This window comes from Erythrolamprus reginae, chromosome 7, assembly GCF_031021105.1.
Source record: "Erythrolamprus reginae isolate rEryReg1 chromosome 7, rEryReg1.hap1, whole genome shotgun sequence".
In the NCBI taxonomy this organism is placed as follows: Eukaryota; Metazoa; Chordata; class Lepidosauria; order Squamata; family Dipsadidae; genus Erythrolamprus; species Erythrolamprus reginae.
In genome coordinates this window covers 15,975,720-15,990,028 of record NC_091956.1, presented here as the reverse complement: position 1 = coordinate 15,990,028, position 14,309 = coordinate 15,975,720, and the positions used below count along the sequence as shown (strand labels likewise).

Below are 14,309 nucleotides of genomic sequence, written 5' to 3'. Positions count from 1 at the left end.
CCTTCTTCTTCTAGTTCCCTTCCTCATCCTTATCTACCATCTTGTATTTATCTTCCTTCATCCTTATCACCATCTTCTTCTAGTTCTCTTTCTCACCTATCTTCTTCTAGTTCTTTTTCCTCATCTACCTTCTTCTAGTTCCCTTCCTCATCCTTATCCATCTTCTTCTTCTAGTTCTCTTCATCTTGGTCCATCTAGTCTGTCCTTATACTATTTCCTGTGTTTTCTCTTAGGATGGATATATGTTTATCCCAGGCATGTTTAAATTCAGTTCCTGTGGATTTACCAACCACATTTTCTGGAAGTTTGTTCCGAGCATCAACGACTCTTTCAGTAAAATAATATTTTCTCATGTTGCTTCTGATCTTTCTTCCAACTAACCTCAGATTGTGTCCCCTTGTTCTTGTGTTCACTTTCCTATTAAAAACACTTCCCTCCTGAACCTTATTTAATCCTTTAACATGTTTAAATGTTTCGATCATGTCCCCTCTTTCCCTTCTGTCCTCCAGACTATACAGATTGAGTTCATGAAGCCTTTCCTGATAACTTTGCAACTAAGAACAACAAGGAAGAGACAAAGAATTTGCAACGAGATGGTTTACCTTTCTGGATCGCAGACAGAATTATCAGCCACCATAGCTTTCAGCACATCTGCGTTGGCTGCAAAAGTTAAAAATCACGTTTTAATATTTTTGTTCCCAATTCTTTACTCCGGTGTTGACCCAAAGTGGAATCATTAAATATATTATATAGAAGTAAATAGCTATAACTTTGTAAATACAGTGGTACCACTACTTAAGAACTTAATTCGTTCCATGACAAGGTTCTTAAGTAGAAAAGTTTGTAAGTAGAAGCAATTTTCTCCATAGGAACCAATGTGAAAGCAAATAATGGGTGCAAATCCATTAGGAAAGAAATAAAAGCTTGGAATTTGGGTGGGAGGAGGAGGAGGAAGAGGACAGTTGCTGCCGAAGGAAGAAGGTGAGGTGAGGGGAATCAAAAAAATCCAAAACTTTAAGGCTTAAAAAAAAAAGAGGGACTCTGAGGCGCCTCCCATACACCCGGCGCGAGGCTGCCTCCCATACACTTCGCCAGAGAGAGAAACCCAGGGGGAATGGCTGGGCCTTCGTGCCGCTATCAAATCTCCTGGGAAATGTTTCCGGGCTCGGGTTCTTAAGCAGAAAATGGTTCTTAAGAAGAAGCAAAATAATCTTGAACAGCCGGTTCTTATCTAGAGAAGTTCTTAAGTAGAAGCGTTCTTAGGTAGAGGTACCTATGTTTCTTTGTATGATATGATTTGCAAAGGTTTTTCTCCGGAAACTTCTGATAAGAGCGGAGCAGTAATAGCTCCTATATTTTGTTGTATGTTTGTCGTTTTCTTATACGTATGTTGGTGTCTTGTTTTGTTTTAATAATAAAAAAGAACATCTTTCTCATCAAGTATCCCAACTCTGGAGAAAATAAATATAATAAGAAACTACATTGTTTCTGACTGCAGGAGTTGCAGACTGCCACAAGAGGGAGCTAGAGTTCATAATTTATTTTTATTTTTCTAATACTGTATACATACACAAACGTAACAATGAAAAACAAAACGAAAAATATAAAACATAAATTTGGGGTGTTTACGTTCCCTGATCAATCAGAATTTCAATCGGTGAATTATCCATTTTTTACCTCGTTTTTTGTTAACGGAATGCTTTGCATTTTTACATATTTTTCTTTCTATTATATTTATTAATTTCTTGCATTATCGTTCTATGCAGTTTCTTTTCTTTTATTCTTTCTTTCCTCTAGCCAATTACAGAAATTCTCCCATATCTGATCATATTATTTATTTATTCGATATTTTGTTCTTAATGCCGCCCTTCTCCTTAGACTCAGGGTGGCTTAGAACATGTTAGCAATAGCACTTTTTAACAGAGCCAGCCTATTGCCCCCACAATCCGGGTCCTCATTTTACCCACCTTGGAAGAATGGAAGGCTGAGTCAACTTTGAGCCGGTGATGAGATTTGAACCGCTGACTGCAGATCTAGCAGTCAGATTTAATGTCCTGCAGTACTGCACTCTACCCACTGTGCCACCTCGGCTCTTAAGTCTTCTTTCCTTTTTAGCTCCTTTGACAGCCTATCCATCTCTGCGTAATCCATCACCTTTTTAATTACCATCCCTTTTTTCTGGTATTCTATCAGATTTCCACTGTTGAGCATATATTATCCTTGCCGCTGTCAGAATGTGAACAATCAAATATCGTACTTCTTTTTTGAATTTCTTATTAAAAATACCCAATACAGTGATCCCTCGATTATCGCGAGGGTTCCGTTCCAAGACCCCTCGCGATAATCAATTTTTCGCGATGTAGGGTTGCGGAAGTAAAAACAGCATCTGCGCATGCGCGCCCTTTTTCCATGGCCGCGCATGCGCAGATGGTGGAGTTTGCGTGGGCGGCGGGAAAACCCCGATCTTCGTCTGCTCGCTGCTGCTGCGGCCGCCCAGCAGCTGATCTGCTCGGCAGCGCAGCAGCAGCGAGCAGACGAAGATCGGGGTTTCCCCGCCACCCACGCAAAGGGGAAAGTCCGATTCAGCTCCTCGCTGCTGCCGCGCTGCCAAGCAGATCAGCTGCTGGGCGGCCGAAAGAACCTTCCCTGGGTCTTCCCCGCCGCCCACACAAAGGGGAAGACCCAGGGAAGGTTCCTTCGGCCGCCCAGCAGCTGATCTGCTCGGCAGCGCAGCAGCAGTGAGCAGACGAAGATCGGGGTTTCCCCGCCGCCCACGCAAAGGGGAAACCCCGGCTCCTCGCTGATGCCCCCGCTCGCCCGCCAGCAAGAGGGGGAGAGATAGAGAAAGAGAGAGAAGGAAAGAAAGAGATGAGAGAGGGAGGAAGAGAGTGTGAGAGAGGAAGAAGCAAGATAGAGAAAGAGAGAGAGAAAGAAAGAAAGATGAGAAAGGAAGGAAGAGAGTGACGTCATCGGGTGGGAAAAATCACGATATAGCGTTTCGCGAAGATCGAGGGATCACTGTAAATATAATTCTGGGGTTTTTTCTCCACTTCTTTTGTAATTTCTTTTATCCATTCCCCCACCTTATTCCAATGTTTGTAAAAAGCAAAAATAAACGTGTATTTTAAGAAAGGGACTTTCAGTTACAAGCAGATGTGAATGTTTAAAAACTCATGTGTTTCTTCATCTATAAAATTTGATAGTTCCAGATATCAAATGGATGTAAAAACTTATATCTTTAGAAAAGAAAATAATGTATTAAGTAAATTATTACTTCAAAATCAAGTAAAGATAATTGGAAATGTATATAAATATTTAATAAATCATAGAACCATAGGGTGGATATTAAAAGACAACATGATCGGCTGGTGCAAAAATTTTGGCAAAGAAATAGATTTAGAAACATGGGAAAAGATTTGGGTATATAACTGGAAAATAACAAAACCAATTTCTTTTAAAGAAAATCAAATTAAGATGTTCTATAGATGGCACCTTCCACCATATAGAATTTCCAAAATGTTTCCAATAGTTTCACCTATATGTTGGAAATGTAAAAAAGAAATTGGTACATATTATCATGTATGGTGGACATGTTTAGAGGCAAAAGAATACTGGAATAAAGTAGAGAAATGGATAAATGAAATAATAAAGGAAAAGATTTAAAAATCTCCTGAATTTTTTTTATTGGGTATTTCAAATATTAAGTATAAAAAATAAATTTATTGTTTAATAATACATATATTGGTTGAGGCAAGAATTACATTTACGCAGAAATGGAAAGATAAGGAAATACCAAAGGACGCAGAAGTTTATAAAAAATTATGGAATGTGCAGAATTAGATATGGTGACAAAACGCTTGAATAATCAAGTAGAAACAGAATATTATAAAATATGGAACAAATTGTATGAATGGTGGGATTTTAAAAATAATATTACAAGTTAAAGTAATAAGAATTTATAACTTTTTGAACTTAGAGTTTTGAAATTTTATAAGTTAGAGTTTAATAGTTTAAAAAAGGTTTATAGTAGAATAAATTTAGATATGCTATGTATTATGTTTTTGAATAAGTATTTTACAGACAAAGTAATTAATTAACATATAGAGTCAAATTTAATAAAGATTAGATTAGATTAGATTTATTGGATTTATATGCCGCCCCTCTCCGCAAACTCGGGGCGGCTCACAACAAGTAAAAACAATACATAATAACAAATCCAATACCCACCAATCCAATTACAATGTTAAGCTAAAAAATTCATAAAAAACAACCCCATAATATTAAAAAACAAGCACACAATCAATCTAACACCAAAACAACATGGGCAAGGGGGAGATGTTTCAGTTCCCTCATGCCTGACGACAGAGGTGGGTTTTAAGGAGTTTGCGAAAGGCAAGGAGGGTGGGGGCAATCCTAATCTCAGGGGGGAGTTGGTTACAGAGGGTCGGAGCCGCCACAGAGAAGGCTCTTCCCCTGGGTCCCGCCAAATGACATTGTTTAGTCGACGGGACCCGGAGAAGGCCAACTCTGTGCGACCGAACCGGTCGCTGGGATTCGTGCGGCAGAAGGCGGTCCCGGAGATATTCTGGTCCGGTGCCATGAAAGGCTTTATAGGTCATAACCAACACTTTGAATTGTGACCGGAAACTGATCGGCAACCAATGCAGACTGCGGAGTATTGGAGTGCTATGGGCATACTTAGAGAAGTCCATAATTGCTCTCGCAGCTGCATTCTGCACGATCTGAAGTTTCCGAACACTTTTCAAAGGTAGCCCCATGTAGAGAGCGTTACAGTAGTCGAGCCTCGAGGTGATGAGGGCATGAGTGACTGTGAGCAATGACTCCCGGTCCAAATAGGGCCGCAACTGGCGCACCAGGCGAACCTGGGCAAACGCCCCCCTCGCCACAGCTGAAAGATGTTTCTCTAATGTGAGCTGTGGATCGAGGAGGACGCCCAAGTTGCGGACCCTCTCTGAGGGGGTCAATAATTCCCCCCCCAGGGTAATGGATGGACAGATAGAATTGTCCTTGGGAGGCAAGACCCACAGCCACTCCGTCTTGTCTGGGTTGAGTTTGAGTTTGTTGACACCCATCCATAAATATCTAATATAAATGTATGTTATTTTTCTATTGATCTGACCATAGTTAGGTGTTTATTTTTCGTAGTAGTTAGACTTCTAAGATAAGCGGAGCAATGGCAGCTCCTTGAGTGTTCAATGTTGTGTGTTTTTGTTTGTCCTTTTAAAAAAAAATTCAATAAAAATATTTAAAAACAAAACTGAATAATGAATTATACGTCACAAATGAAAATGCTAGATGCCATCACTTTAGAGACCTCACCTACAAAAAGATATTGACAAAATTGAACGGGTCCAAAGACGGGCTACAAGAATGGTGGAAGGCCTTAAGCATAAAACGTATCAGGAAAGACTTAATGAACTCAATCTGTATAGTCTGGAGGACAGAAGGAAAAGGGGGGACATGATCGAAACATTTAAATATATTAAACGGTTAAATAAGGTTCAGGATGGAAGGGTTTTTAATAGGAAAGTGGACACAAGAACAAGGGGCCACAATCTGAGGTTAGTTGGGGGAAAGATGAGAAGCAACGTGAGAAAATATTATTTTACTGAAAGAGTAGTAGATCCTTGGAACAAACTTCCAGCAGACGTGGTAGATAAATCCACAGTAACTGAATTTAAACATGCCTGGGATAAACATATATCCATCCTAAGATAAAATACAGAAAATAGTATAAGGGCAGACTCGATGGGCCATGAGGTCTTTTTCTGCCGTCAGACTTCTATGTTTCTATGTTTCTAAAGTCCAAAGACATTAAAAGAGCTTAAAATATATTCTGTAGAGTTGTTTCCAAAACCTGGTGAGTCCCTTACCTTCATTTTTCATGATATAATCAACTATCTGTCCCACGGTGTCGCTGTTTTCATTGACGCTGTCATTCAACTCTAAAAGTTTAAAAACAAAAAATCAAAAAGTAACTTTTGTTCTTTGGTTCCTGGAAAGCAAGGATAAACTACGTGACAACCGCATTTTCCAAAATAGCAGCACATGAAGTTGAGATTAAAATCGCTATCTCTGAAAAACAGCTTGAAGTGGGGTAGACTGTTATCGAAAATTGGTATGGCTGAAAAAAAGAAAAACTATAAAAATAAAGGCCAAAGAGTAATTTCTTCCTATTTTCTCCTATTTGGCAATCACAATATTTTAAAAAAAGATATGGAGATTCTAGAAAGAGTGCAGAGAAGAGCAACAAAGATGATTAGGGGACTGGAGGCTAAAACATATACGAAGAACGGTTGCAGGAACTTGGCATAGCTAGTTTAATGAAAAGAAGGACCAGGGGAGACATGATAGCAGTCTTCCAGTAGCTCAGGGGTTGCCACAAAGAAGAGGGAGTCAACCTATTCTCCAAAGCACCTGAGGGTAGAACAAGAAGCAATGGGTGGAAACTAAACAAGAAGAGAAGCAACTTAAAACTAAGAAGAAATTCCTGACAGTTAGAACAATGAATCTGTGGAACAGCTTGCCTCCAGAAGTTGTGAATGTTCCAAAACTGTGAGTTTTTAAGACGATGTTGGGTAACCATTTGTCTGAAGTAGTGTAGGGTCTCCCCCCTAAGCAGGGAGAAGACCTCCAAGGTCCTTTCCAACTCTGTTATTCTGTATTCTGTTTATCAAATAATAGAGATTAAATTTCTTTGCAAAAAGTGTAGAGAAGAGCAGAGGTTGAGAGAAGTAGGGGATGGATGGATGGAAGGAAGGAAAGAAGGGAAGGGAGAGGAAAGAAAGGAGTGGAGGAGTGGGGACGGAAGGAAGGAAGGAAGGAAGGAAAAAGAAAGGAAGGGGAAAGGAAAGGAAGGAAGGAGGGAGGAAAGGGAGAGGAAAGAAAGAAAAGAGGGAGGGAGGGAGGAAGGGAGGAAGGAAAGATGGGAGGAAGGAGGGAAGGGAGGGAGGGGAAAGCAAATAGAGGGAAGAAAGGAAAAAGGGAGGGAGGAAAAAGAAAGGAAGAAAGGAAAACAAAAAGGAAAGGAAAGGGAGATGGAAGAAAAAAGGAGGGAGGGAGGGAGGCAGAGAAAGGAAGGAAGGAGGGAAGGAAAGAAAGAAAGAAAGAAAGAAAGAAAGAAAGAAAGAGGAAAAATCCCAGTGCAGTTTAGTTACAGGAAGGAAGGATGGAAGGAAGGAAGGAAGGAAGGAAGGAAGGAAAGAAACAAAGAAACAAAGAGTTTATTCTTCAAAGCACCTGAAGGCAGGACAAGAAACAACGGATAGGAATTGAGGAGAAACCCAACTTAGAACTCAGGGAAAACCCAAAACTTTTCCTCTACGCCTGTATGTATACAGAAACAACTTTTTTAAAGCCTCTTCCTTACCTATCTTTTCCGCAAACTGTTCATCTTCTTCCTCTGCTTCAGTCGTACACCGATAGCCTTTTTTCTTCAGCATGTGGCAAATTAAAATCCCCAACAGCCCCATAACAAAGAATACCGGAATCAGGAAAAACGCTATATATTCCGGATGTCCTCCCGCATCTTTGGAAGCGCCGTTTTCAGATTTATTTGCCCCGTCTCCAATATTGTGGCTTGCCAAGACTTTAGGAGTTCCTAGGCAAAACAGAAGGTGAAAGAGGTTAACGTGTCGGTCAAGTCTACCCTTGGACAATGCAACAAGTCAAATATCTAGAGAACTTGATACACTTGACACTTAAAGCTTGAAAATTTATGTAGAATGTGTAACTCCTCAGCATCAAAGCGTGTTAATATAAGGCAACTGGCAATTGGAACAAAGTTCTTTTCAGGTGGGGAGAGGGAGTAGAATGTCTAAACTCCCAGTCCGCAGGCTGGATGAGTCACACGCTGGCCATGCCCATACCTGTTTTAGTGAAGGGGTAGCATTAGAACTTGCTAATATAAAGCAACTCTCTACATGGGGCTACCTTTGAAAAGTGTTCGGAAACTTCAGATCGTGCAGAATGTGGCCGCGAGAGCAATCATGGGCTTTCCCAGATATGCCCATGTCTCATCAACACTCCGCGGCCGGCACTGGCTGCCGATCAATTTCCGGTCACAATTCAAAGCATTAGTTATGATCTATAAAGCCCTACATGGCATCGGACCAAAATATCTTTGGTACCGCCTTCTGCCGCACAAATCCTAGCTACCGATTAGGTCCTACAGAGTTGGCCTTCTCCGGGTCCCGTCGACTAAACAATGTCATCTGGTGTAACCCAGGGGAATAGCCTTCTCTGTGGCGGCCCTGGCCCTTTGGAATCAACTCCCCCCAGAGATTAAAACTGCCCCCACTCTCCTTGCCTTTCGAAAGCTTTTGAAGACCCATCTATGTCACCAGGCATGGGAAAATTAATACACTCCTAGCTACTATGGTTTTATGTATGGATTGTTAGGTTGTGTGATTGTTTTTCTTTTTATAATGAGGGTTTTAAATTGTTTTTAATATTAGATGTGTACATCTTGTATTGTTGTTGTGAGCCACTCTGAGTCCTCGGAGAGGGGCGGCATACAAATCTAATAAATTATGGCTGACTCAGGAATTCTGGGAATTGCAGTCCACAGGTCTTAAAAGGGTCCTGTCCCCATGCCAGCTCTGGAATTCTGGGAGTTGAAGTCCACAGGTCTTAAAAGGGCCATTTTGGTATGCCAGCTCTGGAATCCTGGGAGACGAAGTCATAAAAGGGCCATGTTTCTATGCAGGCTCAGGAATTCTGGGACTTGAAGTCCGCAAGTCATAAAAGGGCCATGCTCTCATGAAGTCAGGAATTCTGGGAATTGAAGTCCAAAGGTCTTAAAAGGGCCATGTTCCTATTCCAGCTCTGGAATCCTGGGAGACGAAGTCATAAAAGGGCCATGTTTCTATGCAGGCTCAGGAATTCTGGGACTTGAAGTCCGCAAGTCATAAAAGGGCCATGCTTTCATGAAGTCAGGAATTCTGGGAATTGAAATCCACAGGTCTTAAAAGGGGAGGGGAGGGGAGGGGAAGTTGTTCCTCTAGAAGACTTCTGTCTAACTTGCAAAGCCAAATCCTCTCCCAAAAATATTTTGTTGGAGTCTTTTCAATCATGTCCTATAAGCTGTCATGAGATCAATTTCCGCCAAGCATCAGAACAGTGAAATGCATTATTTTTCACCTTCCTATATTTCTGTTACTTCTATTCAACACCGGACAAATCCAGGAAACGGATTTCCTCTTGAAATCCACAAGTTCACCAAATCATAAATGTCATTTCCCTCTGTTTTCATAGTTATTTTTTTCCTTTTTGAATTGATTTTCTATTAAATGCATTTCTTAGCGATTAATAAACATTGTGTTGTCTGGGTATTTAATTTGCTTAAGAATGCAAGTTTACATTCTTAATCTCCACCACTTTTTTCCAACTGTTGGTAACATAAATTCCACTTTTTGAAAACATGTGATGTCCTCTTTCTGCTTAATTTTCAAGGTCAGTCTATCAATTTCTGCCCAATCTAGTACAGTGATACCTTGTCTTACAAACTTATTTGGTTCCGGGATGAGGTTCTTAAGGTGAAAAGTTTGTAAGATGTTTCCCATAGGAATCAATGGAAAAGCGATTAATGCGTGCAAGCCCAAAATTCACCCCTTTTGCCAGCCGAAGCTCCCGTTTTGCGCTGTTGGGATTCTCCTGAGGTTCCCCTCCATAGGAAACCCCACCTCCAGACTTCTGTGTTTTTGCGATGCTACAGGGGAATCCCAGCAGGGGAATTCCAGCATCACAAAAGCAAGCACTTCGCTGGCAACGGAAGTCCGGAGGTGGAGTTTCCCAGTGAAGGGAGCATCAGTGAAATCACAGCATCGCAAAAACACTGAAGTCCTCAAAACCCCACCTCTGGACTTCTGTGTTTTTGCAATACTGCGATTTCACTGAGGCTCCCCTTGCTGAGAAACCCCACCTCTGGACTTCCATTGCCAGTGAAGCGCCCGTTTTTGCGCTGCTGGGATTTCCCTGCTGGGATTCCCCTGCAGCATCACAAAAACACGGAAGTCCAGAGGTGGGGTTTCCCATGGAGGGGAGCCTCAGGGGAATCCCAGCAGCGCAAAAACGGGTGCTTCGCTGGCAATGGAAGTCCGGAGGCGGGGCATCCCAGCGGCGGTGATAGGTTTGTAAGGTGAAAATAGTTTGTACGAAGAAGCAAAAAAATCTTAAACCCCGGGTTTGTATCTCGAAAAGTTTGTATGATGAGGCGTTTGTAAGACGAGGTATCACTGTATCTTCTTGACTACCGTATTTTTCGGACTATAAGACGCACTGGTGTATAAGACACATCAAGATTTCAAAGAGGTAAGTAAAAAAAAAAGGTTTTGCCTTCCCGAAGCCCCCAGGAGCATTCTGCAAGTCTCCCAAACCCTCTGTGCACCCCACATACCCATTTTTATCTTTTGCAAAAACAGGAGTGTTTTTATTATTATTTATTATTATTATTTATTAGATTTGTATGCCGCCCCTCTCCGTAGACTCGGGGTGGCTCACAGCAATGATAAAAACAATATATAATGACAAATCTAATAGTTAGACTCTAAAACAACAGTAATACATTTAAAAAGTCTAAAAAACAAGAAACCCCAATATATTAAAAAAACATACATACAGTCATATCATACACAGAAAACTACATAGGCAGGGGGAGATGTTTCAGTTCCCCCACGCTTGACGACAGAGGTGGGTTTTAATGAGTTTACGAAAGGCAAGGAGGGTGGGGGCAGTTCTAATCTCCGGAGGGAGCTGATTCCAGAGGGTCGGAGCTGCCACAGAGAAGGCTCTTCCTCTGGGTCCCGCCAAACAACATTGTTTAGTCGACGGGACCCGGAGGAGACCAACTCTGTGGGACCTAACCGGTCACTGGGATTCGTGCGGCAGAAGGTGGTTTCATAGATACCCTGGTCCAGTGACATGAAGGGCTTTATAGGTGATGACCAACACTTTGAATTGTGACCGGAAACTGATCGGCAACCAATGCACACTGCGGAGTGTTGGAGTAACATTGGCATATTTAGGGAAGCCCATGATTGCTCTCGCAGCTGCATTCTGCACGATCTGAAGTTTCCGAACACTCTTCAAAGGTAGCCCCATGTAGAGAGCGTTACCCCAGCCCCCAAAAGCACTCTGCAGGCAGCCCAAAGCCTCTGTGTACCCCATTTTCCCCCCCAAAAAAGTGACAATTTTGGGGGGCTTCAGGAAGCCAAAAATGGCTCTATTCGGTGTATAAGACGCACCAACATTTCCACCCTCTTTTAGGGCGGAAAAGGGTGAGTCTTTTATTCTGAAAAATGCAGTATTGCTTCATCTCGTGGTATATCTTCATTTATCCGGAGTTGTGCAAAAATAATCCTCGCTGCTGCTAAGACATTACATACATACCAATACTTTTCTCATCAAGTTTTTTTCAGGCTTATAATCTATGTGTTTTCATAGTTATTTCATAGTTAGCTCCTTTACCTCTGCTCAGAAACCTGTTGTAGCCACTCATTTTTACTTCACCCCTAAAGCAGAGAAGGCCTGCCATCTTTGGCGCCACTAGTGCGCCCTTCAAGGCTGTTGCGGGCGCCCATGAGGCTCGTGTGCAGCCATTGGCGTGAGATTTTGCTTCCATGCATTATTATTATTATTATTATTATTATTATTATTATTATTATTATTATTATTATTATTATTATTATTTGGATTTGTATGCCGCCCCTCTCTGTAGACTCGGGGCAGCTAACAGCAATGATAAAAAACAACATGTAACAATCCAATAATAAAACAAATAAAAACTCTTATTATAAAACCAAACATACACACAAACATACCATGCATAACTTGTAATGGCCTGCGGCATAAGTGAGTCTTGAGTAGTTTACGAAAGACAGGGAGGGTGGGGGCAGTTCTAATCTCCGGGGGGAGTTGGTTCCAGAGGGCCGGGGCCGCCACAGAGAAGGCTCTTCCCCTGGGGGCCACCAAACAACATTGTTTAGTCGACGGGACCCGGAGAAGGCCAACTCTGTGGGACCTTATCGGTCGCTGGGATTCGTGCGGTAGCAGGCGGTTCCGGAGATAATCTGGTCCAATGCCATGTAGGGCTTTAAAGGTCATGACCAACACTTTGAATTGTGACCGGAAACTGATCGGCAGCCAATGCAAGCCACACCACAATGCGGTGCAAGAGAAAGCTCACGTGAGGATATGCATAAGAGCGAGATTTCGGCAATTTTCGCTGATATTTTTGCTTCCGCGCATGCGCAGAAGCAAAGAATCGGCGAAGATCGCCAAAATCTTGAGCATGTTCACATGAGATTTTGCTTGCTCCGCATGCACGTGTTAGGAAATCTCATGCGGGGGTGCATGTACGCCTGTCCCACTTGGTGTTTATTTGATTTTTATCTAACTTTATAAGTAACTCCAGGCAATGAGCACATGAATGCTGCTTCCTCAATCTATTTATCCCAACAACCTTGTCAAATGAGGTTGTTGGGCTGACCGGTCCAAAATCATCCATCCTCCATAAGGAGGAAGTAGAACTCACCATCTCCTGGTGATTGGCCCAAAATCACTCAGACAGTGCTCATGCCTGAGGCAGGACTAGAACTCCGAGTCTCCTGGTGATTGGCCCAAAATCACTCAGACAGCTTTCATGTCTAAGACGGGACTAGAACTCTCTGTCTCTTCTTGGTGGTTGGCCCAAAGTCACGCAGCCAACTTTCACATCTAAGGCGGGACTAGAACTCTGTCTCCTGGTGATTGGCCCAAAATCACCCAGACAGCTTTCATGTCTAAGGCGGGACAAGAACTCTCTGTCTCTTCTTGGTGGTTGGCCCAAAGTCACGCAGCCAACTTTCACATCTAAGGCGGGACTAGAACTCTCTGTCTCCTGGTGATTGGCCCCAAATCACTCAGACAGCTTTCATGTCTAAGGCGGGACTAGAACTCTCTATCTCTTCTTGGTGGTTGGCCCAAAGTCACGCAGCCAACTTTCACATCTAAGGCGGGACTAGAACTCTGTCTCCTGGTGATTGGCCCAAAATCACCCAGACAGCTTTCATGTCTAAGGCAGGACTAGAACTCTCTTTCTCTTCTTGGTGGTTGGCCCAAAGTCATCCAGCCAACTTTCACATCTAAGGCGGGACTAGAACTCTCTATCTCCTGGTGATTGGCCCAAAATCAGTCAGACACCCTTCATGTCTAAGGCAGAACTAGAACTCTCTGTCTCTTCTTGGTGGTTGGCCCAAAGTCATCCAACCAACTTTCACATCTAAGGCGGGACTAGAACTCTCTATCTCCTGGTGATTGGCCCAAAATCAGTCAGACACCCTTCATGTCTAAGGCAGAACTAGAACTCTCTGTCTCTTCTTGGTGGTTGGCCCAAAGTCATCCAGCCAACTTTCACATCTAAGGCGGGACTAGAACTCTCTGTCTCCTGGTGATTGGCCCAAAATTAGTCAGAAAGCCTTCATGCCTAAGGTGGGACTAGAATTCATTATCTCCTCGTGATTGATCCAAAGTCATCCAGCCAATTTTCATGCCTAAGGCGGGACTAGAACTCTCTGTCTCCTGGTGATTGGCCCAAAGTCACTTTTCATGTCTAAGACTGGACTAGAATCCTCCATCTCCTGGTGATTGGCACAAAGTCATCTAGCCAACATTCATGCCTAAGGCGGGACTAGAATTCACCGTCTCCTGGTGATTGGCCCAAAGTCATCTGGTCAACTTTCATGCCTAAGGCGGGACTAGAATTCACCGTCTCTTGGTAATTGGCCCAAAATCACTCAGATAGCTTTCATGTCTAAGACAGGAATTCTAAAGACAGGAATTCTAAAGAACAGATTATATCTCCCTATTTCTTTAAACATTATACCAAACTAGCTCTCTTAGATTCCCTCCGGAATTTGAATTCTTTCTCTGGAATTTGAATTCTTTCCCTCCAGAATCTGAATTATTTATCCTTCCCTTCATCCTTGCTTTGGGTAATTCACTCTTCCAATTCTTAGCAATTCTTTAGTGTCCAAAAAAACCCCACCCTGGAACATTTCCCAAAAATTCACTTTTCCTAAACAGTAAAGTTGACGATTAGTGCAAAATTGTTTCCCTAGTTTTCCTAACTTCGTTTGGTCACTGTCAAATTCCAAATTGTAATTTTTAAAGAGAGGAATGTGCCCTCACATCCTTTGTAAAGAGTTTATGCATAGTATGCTGAATTCCAAATTCCTCTTCCTAGCTTGGAAAAAGAACAATACGCAAAGCAAAATTAAAGTCACCGACTTTTTACAAGGCAGACTGCTATA

General features: G+C 42.3%; 1 protein-coding gene across 1 annotated transcript in view; it reads right to left on the bottom strand.

The window, feature by feature from the left end:
• RELL1 (RELT like 1) overlaps nucleotides 1-14,309 on the bottom strand; it is a 38,545-nt gene that overhangs the window by 7,644 nt on the left and 16,592 nt on the right. Inside the window, exons 2-4 of the mRNA XM_070757100.1 lie at nucleotides 7,391-7,621; nucleotides 5,895-5,966; nucleotides 603-660 (exon numbers count right to left, since the gene is read on the bottom strand). Coding sequence (XP_070613201.1) covers nucleotides 603-660; nucleotides 5,895-5,966; nucleotides 7,391-7,621 — 361 coding nt within the window. The remainder of the gene's footprint in view (nucleotides 1-602; nucleotides 661-5,894; nucleotides 5,967-7,390; nucleotides 7,622-14,309) is intronic.